The sequence below is a fragment of the Syngnathoides biaculeatus genome, chromosome 2 (genome assembly GCF_019802595.1).
Source record: "Syngnathoides biaculeatus isolate LvHL_M chromosome 2, ASM1980259v1, whole genome shotgun sequence".
NCBI classification, from domain to species: domain Eukaryota; kingdom Metazoa; phylum Chordata; class Actinopteri; order Syngnathiformes; family Syngnathidae; genus Syngnathoides; species Syngnathoides biaculeatus.
In genome coordinates this window covers 10,784,789-10,801,981 of record NC_084641.1, presented here as the reverse complement: position 1 = coordinate 10,801,981, position 17,193 = coordinate 10,784,789, and the positions used below count along the sequence as shown (strand labels likewise).

General features: G+C 42.0%; 1 protein-coding gene across 1 annotated transcript in view; it reads right to left on the bottom strand.

Moving 5' to 3' along the window:
* Window positions 1-17,193, bottom strand: part of celsr3 (cadherin, EGF LAG seven-pass G-type receptor 3) — an 85,174-nt gene that overhangs the window by 4,231 nt on the left and 63,750 nt on the right. Inside the window, exons 21-35 of the mRNA XM_061808978.1 lie at window positions 16,178-16,366; window positions 15,907-16,084; window positions 15,244-15,411; window positions 14,509-14,635; window positions 13,875-14,084; window positions 10,233-10,407; window positions 8,206-8,318; window positions 7,970-8,049; window positions 7,380-7,506; window positions 7,182-7,301; window positions 5,783-5,880; window positions 5,267-5,358; window positions 4,961-5,134; window positions 2,863-3,057; window positions 894-1,941 (exon numbers count right to left, since the gene is read on the bottom strand). Coding sequence (XP_061664962.1) covers window positions 894-1,941; window positions 2,863-3,057; window positions 4,961-5,134; window positions 5,267-5,358; window positions 5,783-5,880; window positions 7,182-7,301; window positions 7,380-7,506; window positions 7,970-8,049; window positions 8,206-8,318; window positions 10,233-10,407; window positions 13,875-14,084; window positions 14,509-14,635; window positions 15,244-15,411; window positions 15,907-16,084; window positions 16,178-16,366 — 3,094 coding nt within the window. The remainder of the gene's footprint in view (window positions 1-893; window positions 1,942-2,862; window positions 3,058-4,960; window positions 5,135-5,266; window positions 5,359-5,782; window positions 5,881-7,181; window positions 7,302-7,379; window positions 7,507-7,969; window positions 8,050-8,205; window positions 8,319-10,232; window positions 10,408-13,874; window positions 14,085-14,508; window positions 14,636-15,243; window positions 15,412-15,906; window positions 16,085-16,177; window positions 16,367-17,193) is intronic.

Below are 17,193 nucleotides of genomic sequence, written 5' to 3'. Positions count from 1 at the left end.
CATCCATCCATTTCCTTTGACGTTTATCCTCACAAGTGTCGCAGGGAGAGCTGGAGCCTATCCCAGCTGTGTCGGGCAGAAGGCAGGGTATGCCCTGAACTGGTTGCCAGCCAATTGCAAGGCACACCGAGACAAACAGCCGCACTCACAACCACACCTATGGGCGATCTAGAGTGTCCAATCAATGTTTCATGTTTTTTGGGATGTAGGAGAAAACCGGAGTGCCCGGAGAAAACCCACGCAGGCACGGGGAGAACATACAAACTCCACACAGGCGGGGCCGAGATTGAACCCGGGTCCTCAGAACTGTGAGGCCAACGCTTTACCAGCTGCTCCACCGTGCTACAACTTTGATGTGATTAAAAATAAATTGAAAAGGTCAGAAAAACCTTTGGGAAGATAGTACATCCGTTTTCAAAAATTACAACCAAAATACAAATTTAAAATCAGGGCATATAATAGCAATAGAAATATGCTCCCTAGTTGCTGTCAGTAGTTTCGGACTTACAGAGTGATCTGATTGGTGCCTGCCTAGGTGCTACCAAGTGATGTCATTGCCATACCATCCATCCATTTTCCAAGCTGCTTCTTCTCACAAGGGTGGCAATCAGAGCTAAAGCCGATTTGAGTTAATTTAGGGGGAAATGTGGATTACACCCTGAACTGGTGGCTAGCCAGTCACACCATCACCGAGCAGGAATCAATTCTATTGATTTTTAGTCCCCTCTTCTTGTGTGTGCAATTATAACTCTAAGACTCAGATTTTGTGTACTGTACATTCGAATCAATGAACGCTGACCTTACTCTCAACTAAAACATCTGTGATAAACAGTTTTTATATGCATAAAAGCAGGAGACGGAATCCTGTTAGGATGAATGAAGAGGACACTTACTCCGAGTCAGGGGAAACCTCAGATATGCTGTGAGATGTGGCAGAATGTGGCAGGGAAGGGGAGGGACCGCGGGCTGTGCCATTGGGGCCAGAATTAGAGGCAACTGTTGGAGGCGTGAGGGTAGAGGGACTGAAGGATGCAAGGATGGAGGAGAGAATATCCAGGTGTTCACTCGAGGGTGGTCTCCCCAGAGGGTTCAGACCCGTGGCGGGCGTGGCCGTCTGACCAGGGTACCTACATGCAGAGTCCAGGCGTCCTCTAACATGAGTAGACGAAGGGAAGGCCTCTTGCTGGGGCTCCTCAGAAATGGACGGAGGAAGGGAGGATGGCGGAGGCTGGTCAGGATGTGAAGGCTGTCGAGGTGGCAGGGAGCGCAGCCACTCCCGACAGGGTTGGCCCTGCGCTCCCACTCCGTTGGCCTCCAGCTGCTCCCTCGACTTGCTGCTCATCAGGGCCCCCGCCAGGTGCTCCCGAGATGAAGCCTGTCGACGACTTTGCATGTTCAACTGAGATCTAGATCCGCTCAGGGTTCCCTCCATGCCGCCTCCCAGAGCTCCCACATTTCCCCTCAGGTCCTCTCGCGAGGCGTGGATAGTGCCCGAGTGATAGTTGTCCAGTCTGTCCCTGGAGGAGGTCAAGTTCTCTCTGGATGACGACACTCGCTGTTGATCCAGGCCCGCGAGCCCTGCTCCCTGGCCCGTTTCTCTCCTCCTGGGTAAGAGGTCCAGATTGTCCCTGGATCCCCGAGCGTCCAACCGGTCCCTCGATCCCCCAACGGTTTGCCTCCCGAGAGGATCTCGAGACAGCTGCCTCCGGGCCAGTGAGTCCAGATGCTCCCTGGAAGAGTAGCGGGAACCCGGCTGCGAGAGGGAGCCCGTACCCCCTCCAGCACCGGCTGAGGCTGAGTACATGCGCCCATAGGAGGCCGCAGGAACACCTCGGTGGCCCAGGGTCGAGGTGCGGTACCAATTGAGCTCACTGGAACCCCGGCCCACTGTTGAAAGCCCCTGGAGGGCAGGGGGACAGCCGAGACGATTCTTGAGGATACCTAGATAAAAACATGACACAGAAGATCAGAAGCCAGCAGAGAAACAAGGCGACAAAGGAAGAAGACACAAAATTGGAAAACTTAACAAACCAATGTTTCCTTTTTTTCTTGCACTAACACTCACTACATTGGGTCTTAGTAATACACCCTGAGGGACTCTTTATCAAAGCTCTCGAACTGTTAAAAGAAAATTGCCTCTTACACACCACTCAGCATCTACCTAAAACCATATTTTCCCTGCTCACTATCCTGTGTGTTAGTTATACACAAGATGCACAAGATTGCAAGAAGTTTTACACCAGATTTGCTGTTCGCACCCCTTTCTGATTACAGTAATTTGTCTCTGTCACGCTGACGTCCTTAAACATTTACAACTACATTAATGAAACAAATCCACATCGTCTGTGTTGGGCTTCCAGGCGTCCATTCTTCCACAATGTGTGAGTCATTCTGCATGTGTTTACGTGTTTGTACATACACATTTGAACACAGAGAGTTAAGTGTGTACTGTGCTTAATTGTATCTGAGCAACCGCTATCAATATGAGGAGAGATGATCCAGCATCAAGAAATGCTTTAATAGAGACGCTCTCAATTGCTGTGCGCTCTCAATGTTTAGCATTCTGTACAGGAATGAGGAATTTACATTACAGTAAAGTGAGCCCTGCTGCAAAAGAACGACAATGACAAAAAAAAAAAAACAATTACCTTCATCCAATTGTTTGGAATTGCCAAATGCCAATATTAGTAGTTATAAAATGCGCAAACAGGTGAGTGTTTCACAAATACGTAGCTGAGGAAAAAAAAACACAACTAGGTGAATTCAGGAAGAGTGAAACCCCAATTTTTATTTTGGGCAGCTGTGGTATAAATCGTAGATTGGTTTGAAACATTTGATATGTATCCAGCCAGCTAAGCTCACCCTTGCGGTGTCTGTGTGGTTGCGTGAGGCCGCTCTCGTCCCCACTGGTGAGGGCCGCGTCGGCTTGGTTGTTGTTGGCTGCGTCCTTGCTGTGGTCGGCCCCAAGTGGGCGCTCGGAGCCCCATTTTTGCAGGTTGTGTTTCTCACATCCCTCCAGTGCCGGCCAGTAAGAAAGGAGGTCGTTGCCGTCCAGATCTGTCACACACCACAAATGACCAGGCGGCTTTTGCTTAGATTGTCGATTACAGTGCGGTAAATGAACAACAGACTTCACGTTATTGTCAATAGCAGCCAAACAAGCGAAATTAAACAAGTCATTTGGCGGAGACCCAACTGAATAATTCACTAATAAAAATGATGGGTTGTACAACTTCTCTTAAATCAACATAGATCAGTATTTTTAAAGCTCTTTCAGGATTAAAAGTATACGTTTTGTTAGCACATTTACAGCTGGACTAAATTACATTTGGTACATTTTATGATTTGACCTTATTGTTTAAGAAAAAAAGAGGGGAGGCTTATACACAAACTCAATTATTTTAAGTATCGAAGAAATGAAAAAGAAAGACATGAATTATGTCCAGGTTTCTGTGCATGTTTGATTTGATCAAACCTGGAGTATGTTCCAAAAAAAAAAAAAAAAAAAAGTACTTTCAAGGAGTTTCATTACTATGCCACTTTTCAAACCTTGAAAACAGAATTTGTGCCAGACCCAACAATAAGATACTGAATAAAGCATATTCACTGGCTTTCCTAAATCAACTATTTGTGTGTCCACTGATGATGTAGCAGCTTTTCAAAGAAAATGACCTTTCAGGAAAATGCTTCATCCTTCAATGATTTTGTACTGTAGTTCTACACATTGATGAATTGATTGGAATCGTCCTGCATCCCTGCTTGTTCTCTGCTATGTAGATGGCAGCTTTGGTCCAGAGCACCTTGACGGCTTATTGGGCGCTACATTGTTTATTTGATGTACGTGTTTACAGATTATTCTCTTCTTATGTGCTCTTTTAACATTTCTGTCCGTTTAATACTTGGTAGGAAACATCATGTATCTGAATATTTGCATTATATATCCATCAAGTGTAGATGGGCATCCATCCATTTTCCATACCGCTTATCCTCACTTGAGTTGCGGGTGTGCTGGACTCTATGTCAGCTGACGCTGGGCTAGAGGCGGAGTACATCCCTGAATTGGTCGCCAGCCAGTCATAGGGCACACGCAGACAACCATTCATGCTCACATTCATACCTATGGACAATTTTGAGTCTTCATTTATCCTACAATGCATCTTTTTGGACTGTGGAAGGAAACCAGAATACAGTGAGCCATTGCCCATTCGCAGATCACGGCCCCGCATATTCACAGATTTTGGTATCCAAGCTTTTTTTTAAAACCACATTTACACATATTTTCACAATCCTACAGGTCTTAAATTCTCTTCTTGTCCAACAATGGACACTTACACAAACTGGTTGCTGTTAGCATGCATGCTAGCACGTGTCTTAGCGTATATGTAAGCAAACATATGATGGCGCTCACGTTGCGGTGAGCAACAATTGCATTTCACATCTGTAAGCAGAAGAAGCTTACATTGCCCTACACGCTGTCTGTGTTGGCATGTCATTGCTGACGATGTTGTAGACACTCACGGTGTCATAACGAAGCTAAAATGATCACGCCACAGCAAACAGAGTAGCATAACTAGCAAAATAGTAAAAACAGATAAAAGAATGACTCATGAAATAAGTGACCCAAAACATGCACTATTAACGCTATTTACATGCTCCCAGCATGTTTTGTGGCACTATGGACGTCCTGAGTTGTGTGAGTTGTTTTATAGTTTTATTCTACAGTATTTCAAAAATGTCTAATGAGGAAAACGTGAACTGCGTTCTTGAGTTGTGCTTGAGTTCTGAGTGTCGGCAGTGGTTTGTTTACTAGAACCTAGGGACTCTTCTGAGACAGTATTCCTAGTTTTATGATGGCTTCCACCTTTTAGAGAGAAAGTACAATATTTGAACTACAAGAAATTGAGACTTAAATTTGTAAAAAAAAAACCATAACTACAGCAGTGACTGGACAGGTGTCTACCTTTGGTACTATTGTTGGTGGGCTCAGTGAGCAGGCGCTCGCCATGATTGGAGCGCTTGAAACGCCGCTGTATGCGCCCTCGCAGTCTGACGTTGTCCTCGCTCTCAGACGACGGTATGGACAGACTGCGCTCCTCCTCCATGGAGAGGTCAGAATCAGAGTCAGAATCCTCACCTTTTTAGGGAAGGGGGAAGAGAGGAAATGAGCAGTTTCCAAAGCAATCTGAAATTCCAGATATCCAAAACTGGTGAATCTGTGGTCTGTTTTTAATAAATGGCATCTGTGAAGTGCTTTCTGATTGTTTACCTCCATCTCTGTGAAACATGGCAACATCCAGGTCGGTTGCTCCAGTTTGAACAATGCTTTGTTCCAGAGTCTGACGCGCTAAAAGGTTCTCCCTAAAAGGCAAAAAGGGAGAGGAGTGACTACACACTCAGACACAATGTACTGCTTCTTTACTCATGCTGACTAATGGAGGGCAGCCGCACAAATACGGCATGTCATTTACAAACAAGGAGACAAGGAGCGAGCAACAAAGAAAAAGCCACTCCCGGCAACATTAGTGTTGCTCTACATTCGCTACGATACACTGTTTTATTCTCTTTACCCCACTGACCCACTAAACAGACAACAGCCTTTTAATGGCTGGAGTTACAATATTTCCTCCCTAGAGCAACACTATCCTATACCCAGTAGCACAGAAAATCAATGAAGACCTAGTTGCTAGTCCTAGTTCTTCCTGAAAGATTGATGTTTTGTCATTTTTTGGGGGATGTTTTTTAATGTATGTACTCTCCATGATGTATTTATGTGCTTTTATACCTGGCGGAGCTGACGGAGGAGATGGTGGATGCTCCTAGGGTGATGCGGTGCAGCCCACTCTGCTCCAGCAGTGAAGCGTTGTGATAGGGATTTTCTGCCTGAAAACAAAAACAAAACACAAACTTATTTAAATGTGAAAAGGTTTCATTTACGTTAACACATGAAAATATGAGCCATTGTACTGTACTAGTAGATACTACTCATTTTGAAATGTGTCTGCATGATTTTTTTTACCCTCCGTTGACCTAAAAGAACAATTCGGATGTCGTTGAGATGCAATTGACACTCGAGACTAAGTTAGACTCTGATTCCAAACATTTATCAGAATGAAATTTGACTTCAAATTTCTGTTTTAAAACATTACTGACTCATTTTAAAAAAACATTGCCATTTTCGCTTTGATTTTACTGGTGACAAATATTTAAACCTTCCATGGATGGTGCTGCCATTCTAACCAAGTCAAACACCTTCTCAGAGCTTTGACAAAAGCCATCAAATCACATGATGAAACTTGATACTACCTCAGCTCTCTTTATAGTATATTCCTGATTCATATTTAATAGGTCAGAGGACTAGCAAATCATTTATGATGTAGATATACCATTAGACAGAGCAGACGTTCACACATGGCCAATTTTGCGCATCCAATAATAGCTTGCAAGAACGATGTACTGTATAGTCATTTTAAATCTGATAGAATTGCGACAGAAATGGAGGTTAAAAGGTTGTATGAACTGCATCTTCACAAACATACAGTAATGTGCACGCAAGCATGCACACACAATGCAGGATGGGTCACATATTATTTAATACGGGTCAGTACAGAACCCCAAAGGCAGAAGGAGAGCGAGAGAATGCCAGAGATGGGTGGAAGAATTGATTGAGGGAATAAGTACAGTGCAGCTGATGAGATCGGGCTACATGGATTCTAAGATACTAAATAACCTCATTTCAGGTACAGTTTTATAATCTAGTGTAATCAAACTTACGAGTTGTTTCAGAAACCATGCCTTTACAAGGTAATGCTCAAATTTCATCATTGTTTGTTTATTTAAAACTACTGTAGGTTAGTAACTTTATTATTGTAGTTTAGTGTATGCTAGAACTGTGAGATACATTGTGGCATGTTTCAAATATTTTGAACTGCTTATTAAAACAAGTCAGGCAACCAAAATATTGGGAAACCCTCTCAGTATGACGCTGTGCAATTCCATTCCAAAGCAAACTCCAACAACAAGACAAATCTTATTCAATTGTGTAGGTGAGTTTCACTTTACAAGGGAGGTCAGATATGTAGACAAAAACAATTTCTTGTATGAAAAAACTCACACCCTTGAACACACATCGCATGTTGAACCTCAGACACCTTCCACAGCATGTAAATGTGAGTGTGACTCACAGCATTCGATGCTGGTCTTTGGGGCTCCTCTCCAGGGCTCTTCTTCCCCAAACAAGCCATTCTCCAGGCCTCCTTAACTTCAGAATTGAACACGGTGAAGACCAGCAACACTGTCAGACCCTACAAGAAAGAACAGATTTTAGCAATGGTCTGATACCTCACATGGGAACCTAGTATGCTGAAAATGCAAAGAGTTACCTGCACTAGACAGAGGACATCAAATATATAGTAGAAAGCCAGGATGCTGTTGTTCACGGCCATCAAACCACACAGCCAAGTGGAGGTGGCCACCATCAACAGCAAGAAGGAGTTACGGATAGTTGCACTGCAAAGGAAAGCAAGGCCTTGGATAGTCGAAACAACATGAAAGGGATTGGAGCTACAATGAAGTAATCTGAAAAATGAGTGAAAAGCTGTTTAACTGAAACAAAAAAAGAATATTGTTTCTGTTACTAGCAAATTAATTGATATCTATATATATTTGCAATAAATTGTTGGTGCATTTGAACAATGATTGCAATGTGGTCAACTGAAATGCTATACATAAATAAATAGATACAGAAAAAATAAAAGTACTTCAGAGAGGTTTCATATTGCAGTGCTGATTTTATATCTAGCACAATTCTACACTTAGGGGGTTCTTTAAGTCTTCATTCCTGGTTCTTTAGTTTTATATAGGACCCATGATTGTACTGTATATATCATCATAGATATTAGGGTGTAAAAATCCAGTTGTGTGTGTGTTTTGAGAGTGAAAAGTCCCTCCATTTTCATGGTTCTGTACTCACATGACAGGAAGCTTCTTCGTCTCCTTCTGAGAGGTGGTAAAAGACATCTTGGCAAGAATCATGAAAATTCCTCCGTTCATCTGGACGTAAGGACAGCACGATACATATAGTCACATACTCTATGTGAAGCCAAAGAAGAACAAACTACTGTGCAATGTTTTTTTTGAAGAGAAATTATTTAATTATTTGATATTTAACAAGAAAAAAAAATGATTGTACAAAAATGGAAAACTTGCCAGTATGACAATGGCAATTGGACCAGCAAAGCTCCAGATGAGCTTGTCGTAGATGGAGATCCAACAGAAGTCTGGGTTCCCATAACCCTCTGGATCCAAACCCACAGCTAGACCTTCAATGAAGAGACACATAAGTAGAAATTGTCAACTGCTATTTACTTTTTCAATATAATACTGTGATTGCTAATATGTAACACTGCCCCATACTGGAAAAAATAAAGATCTTTCTGATATTGAGCATCAATTTTTAATGAGTCGGGCACATGATTTCACATTTCATCAAAATGCCAATGCACAAGTTATGAAATAAGGGTAATTGAATTAGTTCTGGTGCACTAATGTACAGAAGTGGTACAGTATTTACACCAACATATATTGATTTTCTGATAACACTAAGAACTGAAATAACAATGTTATGTACACATGAAGCTATTGAGTGATACATAAATATGACCGTGTAAGAATTCAGCATAAACTGGACCATTTTTGTTGAGTACTATGCATTTTTGGTGCAAAGCTATTTTTCCGTTTTGTTGGATAATCGTAAAACTAAATTTTTGATGAACACAGCAAGAAGAAAAGAAACATACTGCATGAAGACATGTTTTGTACATGTAGGGTTCGACAAAAAATGAGTATGAACAGATTTTTTTTATGCTGCCACTGTGGTTCCTCTAACTCACAATACTTTGACCACAGGCAAGTCTTGTCACCTCCTACATTCTGAAAATTGTTCTTGGGTTCATTGAAAAATCGATAACTCTTCAAAGGGGGAGTACTTTTTTTCCGTAATTGGTAGATAGAGATGGAGACAGAAGTGACTTGCAAAGATTGTGTTAAAGAAAAAAAAGTTCTATCATATTGTGGCATGTTTCGAATACAAAGTTGTGAATATCTATCGATTTCAGGTTTTGCCCTTATTATTGCTGAAAAATGGCACAGAAGAAACACATCGCATCCAAATCCCATCAGTACATCTTATCTACACAAACAGCTGCTGTAGGTGTGTACAAGTGTAGGATATCGGGAATGCACTGGCAATGATATGTGAAAGGCGTGAAGTCACGATTTGATTGAATGTGGATGCAGCGGTTATTCTGCATCAGCCGCAATATCCACTGCCCTGCTGGGCGGGACTGTCATGTGACTTTTCCTTGGCCAATGACAGTGATTGCCAGTCACTCTGCTGCCACATTTGTGTACTGTTGGAACTGACCTACTTTCACTTGTTTTGCGTGAACTAATAAAGTTGTCTGATTCTGAAAAATGTCCAATAACACTTTCCCCCGAACATTGTGGTTGCCCCCCACCACCCTCACCACCACTGTGACCTGAGCAACGAAAGTACCATCTATCCACTGACCAAATGGATAGGATGTGCCCGGACGATCGAGTCAAAAATTCTGACCCGTTTAGCCCCATCCTGGCCAGTTGAAGTTTGCAGCCTGGTCCCCTGAAAAATACCTTACCCCCAGTCTGGCCATCCCACTAAAAATGGACTAGAATTGCATCTTGTGGTGTACGCCACAAGCTGCCAATAACCAATAAAGGTTGGGAAACAAAGGCCTATGGGGCAGTCTTTATTGCTCCGTGACTGTTCCCGCAAATGTCTTTAGATCTCAATCGACTGTCTCGTCTGTTGTCGTACGAGAACGACTCAAATGGCCGGAGACGAATTTCTTCAATGTTTTTGACATACTTGGCGGATAAAGATGATTCTGATTCTGACTAATGTCAAGGAACTCTGGCAACAAGGTGGTGGTTAGGTTATGGTTAAGTTAGGTTTTCCAAGAAACAATCTGTGTATTTTTTTCGCTGGTCTTTCATTATAATGTAGTTTTAGAATCACTCAAATTATTAATAGTGTGATATGATTGATAAAATTGCTATTGGAAGAAGACAGGTTAGAAAATTACATTGGGCTTATAGCTGTAGTTTTCCTGATACCTAAGCATGTCAGTGCCTCTTTTTATAAGCATGAAATAGCATAACTCCCAAAACTAACTCTGTGCCTGAACGTGTGTTACCGGTAATAATGGCAGGCACGCCCCAGCCGATGGCATAGTAGAATCTCATGGCACCGAAGTTGATATTGCGTTGCTCAGTCTGCATGCGGTAGATGTGAAGTCCCTCCACAAACATCCAGGCAAATGTGGACATGAAGAAGTAATGCATGAGGATAGCCACCACCGTGCACAGGAACTGCAAGAGAATACAGAGAGAAGCAGGAGTGTGACTAAGAAGCAAGCTGAGACAGATGGCGCAAAATCATGAAGGAAGTGTGAAAAAATAAAATTAATAAATAAAATGGAGCAGAATGACAGGTGAAGAAGAAGCAGATAACAGCAAAGAGAAGATGGAATGGAAGTGAGCATAATCTTTCCAATGCATTTAATCGTGGGCACATCTTGAAAAGTGGCCAGCAACACTTCACGGGATGCAAAGAAGGTATGATTGAGGTGACACAATTTGAATGCCAGTAAACCACAGATTTTACACCTCTTTGACTTTACAATGTACAATGCCAATTCCAATGAAGTTGGGAAATTGGGTTAAAGAAGTAAAACAGAATGCAATGATTTCCAAATAACATTCAAGCTATATTTAATTGAATATACTACAAAAACAAGATATTTAATGTTCAAACTGATACTTTGTTGTTCTTATGAAATAATCATCTAAATAATCAAGTGTCATCCCTATAAACATTCCAAAATAGATATTGTAATAAAAAATACATATAGCGTTATTAGCGCAGCCTTCGCTGGTGCCGTGACTGGCAAATACGGCGCCTTGGCCGGGGTGGCTCATTTTCGGCACCGAGGTGGCTTATCACGGAACCAAGCCGGGCTGCTTTATGGCGTTGCCGACGCACGTAGTTCAGTGTACCATTGTCGGGACCGTATTTCATAGCCGCTGGCTGTCCGCGAGCTGACACGGCAACCTTCAGTAGGGAGGCGACGCAGCAGTCTTCGCCGGCGAGCCCGACGCCGTCCGACGCGCACATCGACACAATTAGCACGCCTGTCATATGTACGCGGATCTTTTGTTACATTATGAGAGATGGATTACGTGGTCCGCCCCAAACTATTATTTTTTTTAGTAGCTGTATACAGACCTACCTGTCATTTGGAACCCACGAAGCTCTTGACTATTGCACCCGTGGAATCCATTTTTCACGATGAAACCGGGTCTCTTGCAAACTTATGAAGGGTAAATCCATCCTCCCGAGTGTTCAAGCAATGTCCAGCAATGCAACGAGCCGGCATTTTGGCTAACACGAAGGAACAAGGATCTACCTTCCTGAGGTAAAATTAATAGAAACAAACCAGTCCACTTGAGGGCAGTCCTGCCATGTACGTCACTTCCTGCTTCTTCTCGAAAACAAATCCCCCGAGAGGATTTTCATGGAGGGAGTTACAAAAACTTAGTTCTGGACACAAAGTTCAAAATGCATCTGTGATCTATGATGGTATGGGGCTCTGTTAGTGGCTCATCAGGGAAGGCACATTTACCGCTGAAAGGTACATACAGGTTTTGGAGAAACATGCCCCCATACAAGAAACGTCTTTTTCATGGACACCCCTGCTTATTTCAACAAGACAAAGCCTAACCACATTCTGCACGTGTTACAACAGCATGGCTTTGTAGTAAAAGGGTGTGGGGGTTCTAGATTGGCTTTCCTGCAGTCCAGACTTGTCTCCCATTGAAAATGTATGGCACATTATGAAGCATAAAACACAACAGTAGAGACCCCAGACTGTTGAACAGCTGAAACTACGTCTGTTATTAATCGCTGATCTGCAGCGGCATTCCATCACTAGACCATGTCATATTATTTTCATCTTTTCTATTGCCTAATGTGCATTGCAGATGAACTTATTTTTTTCTCCATATTCATTTATTAATTGCAATATATTACGATATGGAATATATTAAAAGCACCCAGGACACTGCATAACATGGTGTATCATGTTAGAAATATTATTTTGGGACCAAATTGTTGTAGAACTGAATTTGTAAAATATACAAAATCCTTGACTTCATTATGTCATGTGAAATTTGGACCATCTTTCTCATGTTATCAAGAAGCTATGTCCAATTTTACCGCTGTTTAACGATGAAAGGAGATGAGTCGTAATCCTTTCCAAGTCAGAAATACTTGGGTAGTTTTTGTGACAAAATTGTCATCATTATCACCACAGGAATGGATGCACACTTTGTAGAAGTGAGGAAAAATAGCATCATGACAATGAGCACCAACACCTGCTGTAGCTCAGTAAAATGAGTCATTGAAGTCTGGGGGAGGCGTCAATACCTGGCAAGTGGAGTTTCCCTAACACGTGATTGCCATACATGTCAATCTGGGAAAAAAATAACACTTTAAAAGTGAAATCATGCCCTGTATTAAATCAGGAATTTAGGCGTCGGCAGGGAGATGTGAGCACTGCCCGTCTAACAGTTCTTATATTTATTAAATACATACGGTAGAATAAATGTAATTTAATTGGAATACTGTGTTTATGAGTGAAGGTTTGTTTGGAAGGCCAGCAATCAAGCCTTTAATAGGAAAGCAAGTGAGTCAGCTGTTGCTCAGCAACCATGCTACCGCCAGACGTGGGTGAATCTTTGAAACGGATTTCAGAAAAAATAAAAACAAATGATTCAATATCGAACACCCCATCAGACCATTAAGATGACAGTAACTGTTGTGAGTGGCATTTTCAGACAAAGTATAAGCCACCATGCAGCAAGTCTTGAAAATGAAATTGCCCATTGCAGATGCAGGAAAAATAATCTGCTGTTGCTGAATTTGTCCTGGCCAAATCATATAAATAGACTGGTGATGTTCTGCCATCAATCAGCATAGTGTGGTCGAAACATTACCGCCATTGGGGAGTCAGTGAGCATAATTGAGGCAGGTATGCACTGCACCGTCATCACCAATGGAGGGTTAGAGCATGGGAGTGGATGAAATCATGCAATATGATGTTTCACCTTCCCCGGGCGTTAGACTTGCTACAGCCTCTGGAGTGCAGATGAGGAAAAGCACCCTTGGGCGGATGTGAGCGGGAACGCCCACACTTCAGGCTTGGCAAGGTGCAGTCAGAGGGAAAATATGCCCCTCAAAGAGACTCAAAGAAAAAATTTATATACAAAAAAAGAAAAATGACAGCTTTTCCTGAAGTCAATTTTAAGCTCAGCTAAAAAAAAAAATACTAAATTAAAAAACAGGCCACACAACTGACTTTAATTAGCCATATTGACATGACTCAGAAAATTGGTAAAAATGGGACACCCACAGATTTAACAACTTTTTTTTTTTTTAGTTTTGGAGTGATTTCAGCCAATGAAACATGATGTATGTGAACTGTGTACTTTACTCATGTACAAGTGAATGTGAGCGATGCTATTTGCCAGTTATTTTTCGACTGGGTTCTTTCAGGGGCTGATAGTGTAGCAAATCACCTGGCAAGTCAATTTACGGTAGTACTGACGGCAATGTTTACAATACAGTTTACAGTTTCCATATAAGTTGCATTTACTCAGGAGATACAATATTTGAAGTGTGATCATGTTTAGGTGACGAAGACAGGGACAAAATACAAGGAGCGTAAAGAGGTCCCTTGACACAAAATGGATGGTAGAAATTCAAATACAGTACCAACCTGTTGTTCAGTCTGATTGATGCCCAGCAGAAACACAAGCTCTGACAAAAACATGGCCGCCGCCGTATTGGAATGGATGCTCCTGGTGTTGGACTTGAGGCCTCGAAGGCAGGACAGCACCAGGACGGTAAGGAGCAAAGCCAGCATGGACAGCACCAGAGAGGAACAGGTGATGAGGGCGAGTGTCTCCAGATCGCCCTCCAACTGCTGCTTGTGAAGGAAATGAAAACGGAATCATGGGTTAGAATTCTAGTCGTGACACTGCTAACTGGAGCTAGCTGAAATCTCGGGTTATGCAAAAACTGAAAATTTAGGTGAGAAGAATTCCAACAAGAAGGTGAAGGACAAATTATCAATGACCAAGTCAACCATTAAAGAAGTAGATACTAGAATCGCAAATACTGCTACGAGCCAACAACGTAAATATTTTCCATATGAAATCAAGACATCGAATCTGCACACAACAAATACAATTTATAAATGGCAGTGGAATACAAATATCTCTGTATGTGCTTTAGTCTACAATGTAAAACAATAATCAAATGGAAAAGGTTCAGACAGCTTTAAGCGTTGCTCCTCAGCCTTGCCTACAGCGACGTTATCTGAATGTGACAAGGGTGTATGTCTCACAAACCTCTCTTTGCGAACTGTCCATCAGCACTCCAAAGGTGCCTAACCTTTGACATTGACAGCGGACATGTGAGGTGTTCCTGTATACCACCATGCAGTCTCTCACTGTCCAACAGCCTCCAATCTCACACCTGCAGGCGCCACACAAAGAAACACATCTGCATTAGCAAAAGAAGATCATTGTATTGAAGTCTTTTAGTTATTTCAAAAGTATCTCAAATAGGTAGCCCTCTGCATTAATCAGTACCCTAAAAGTAGCTCTCAGTTTTAAAAAGGTTGGTAACACCTGGTCTACTTTATGAATGATATTTATTGTATTGTAGCATCTCTTTAATCAAGATAGTGTAGGAATACTGCTAGCCATAAACATGCCCCTAAGAAATCCAAAAAGTTGTCGGATCAATCAGACTTCCACTTAAAAAAAAACCTCAGAGGCGAAAGCAGAAAATACAAATCACTTCGTTCTCAGCCCCCAAATGGCTCATCTAAATCTTTAATGAGCTGTGGTAAATGTTTCTTTGACAAAAATGAATCGTGCACGCGACTCACTGTGGCGAACCCTGATAGGACAGGCCAAAGGTTACTACCTCGTACAGATCTAATACAAATAATACGGAGCATCCGCCTGTTTTATAAATTAAATGTAAGCACAAAAGTTTGCCAAAACCCTGTTCCAAAGACTCAAGACTGATGATATGATATTGACTAAATTATACAAACAACATAATTGTGTACTCACTGGCTGCTGTGGTTCCACTGCACGCACAGTGGCTTACTGCGGTTGGCGGTTTCCAGTAGTTTAAACTCTAGAAGAATGGGCTGATCCAAATGTCCACCCACAAAGGTTTGATTGTTGTATACAGAGATAGTGACCACTGGGGAGTTCATGACTGGGTGTCTGGGAAGTCTGGAACCGGTGCAGAGAGTATTTTGAGTTAATAGCCTCTTGTCAGCCTTTACCTTTAGATGCCATTCATGTAATCTTACAATATAGTTTCTCTCTGCATTCTGTGGCAGGCGATCCTGCTTCTTGGACTTCAGACTGAACAACACCACTACAATTGGTACTGTTGTTATCACCAACTAGTAGCAAATGCTAGTAGTAGATCCTATTGATGTTTACAGTAACATTTGTGATGCATTCCATTCTTGTCAATAAATTAGCATTAATATTGGACATTTCACAGACAGTTCTTTACAGGGATATGTATAGACAGCTACGTCGAAAAACAGAATATCAAAAAATAAGCGTGAAAAATAACTTCTCTAGGACTAATTTAGAAAATAAGGTCATTTTAAAGTGGTCAAACAGTCTCAATGAGCATAATGGACCTAAGTGAGCATTTCAGTATCATACATTAAGCAGAAGAGTCCAGAAACGAGTGCTTGTGAAACTTCTCACCTCACTCCTCGTCTGTCAGTGTGATACTTGGGTGGGAGTGCTCCGCCCAGACTTCGGTAGATAAGTAAAATGACAATGGTGATGGGGGGTTCAGGTTCTGCAAATGTCCGCCGGGCTGCAGAGTACTCTCGTGTCTGATTGGTTGAGAAGCTGACCGGTGATTGAAGAGGAGGGACGTCTGAGGGGGAGAACACTGTGTTACTATGTTCTCTATGCCACAAAGTCTTTCTTGCATTTTCATTTTTTTTTTTTTTGGAGTATCCATTCTTACATTCTTTCTCAGTGCGTTCCTTCTCCTTCCAGTTGTGTTGCTGTTGTCGTTGTGGCACCAGGGCAGCAGGGGGCAGTATCACATGAGTGTAAGGATCCCACACGACCTGACTACGAAACAGTGTGGTATGGTAACGTGGGAAACGTCGACGCACGTGGGTGTGGTTCTCCACCCGATCCAGATTCATCACTGAAGTGCAGAGAGAACAACAAGAACAAAAAAAAACAAAACAAACAAAGGTTACTAACCCGATTCCTCGTGTAGGAGGGAAAAGCAATTGACGCATGGTCAATGCATTTGTGCGAATACAAAGAGTATGAGATTATCTAATATCACAAATACATTATCACAGCAAAACAACACGAAAAAAAGTTTTTAAAAAACTGCTGGTTCCTCCAACCATCAATGAAAAGGGTAGCAAAAGGCATGTTTTGAAAGATGCCTAAAACATGTTTCGAGTCCTTCCATGCATTAAAGTTCAGTTCACTGAGAGTCTGAATCGGGTGAATCTTGTTCACGCTTTGGTTTCCACTGTATTGTGTTCTTCCCATTCAAACAATTCTCTGTTGATCAAACAGCAGAGAGCAGTATGTGTATCACAAACCTCCACAAGCATACAGAAGCCAACAATGGCTTGGGTTAGATTTTTTTGGGGACCCTAAACATTGGAAATACATTATTATGCCTATTGTATCACTCTGGACCAAACCGTAGCAGTTGTGGAAATCAGGGTTTATTACAATGAGAAATGACTGCTAGTTTGTGAGCAATGGAGGTCTCATTAGATTTAGCGTGAATGATAGTGGAAGTTTTATCTAAACAGCACTACTTTTCGTTATAAAATAACAAAGAACAGAAATAGAGCCATCATCAGTTTGTTAAAGCATTTTCTCAAGGTTGGTGTGCACAAAAATGCGTGCAAAGCTTATTGCACAGGTAGTCAGTTGTGGAAGCTGATTTACTAACTTTGCCCACCCAGAATTTCATCTGCTCAATAAGAAAAGTACAGCATTTTT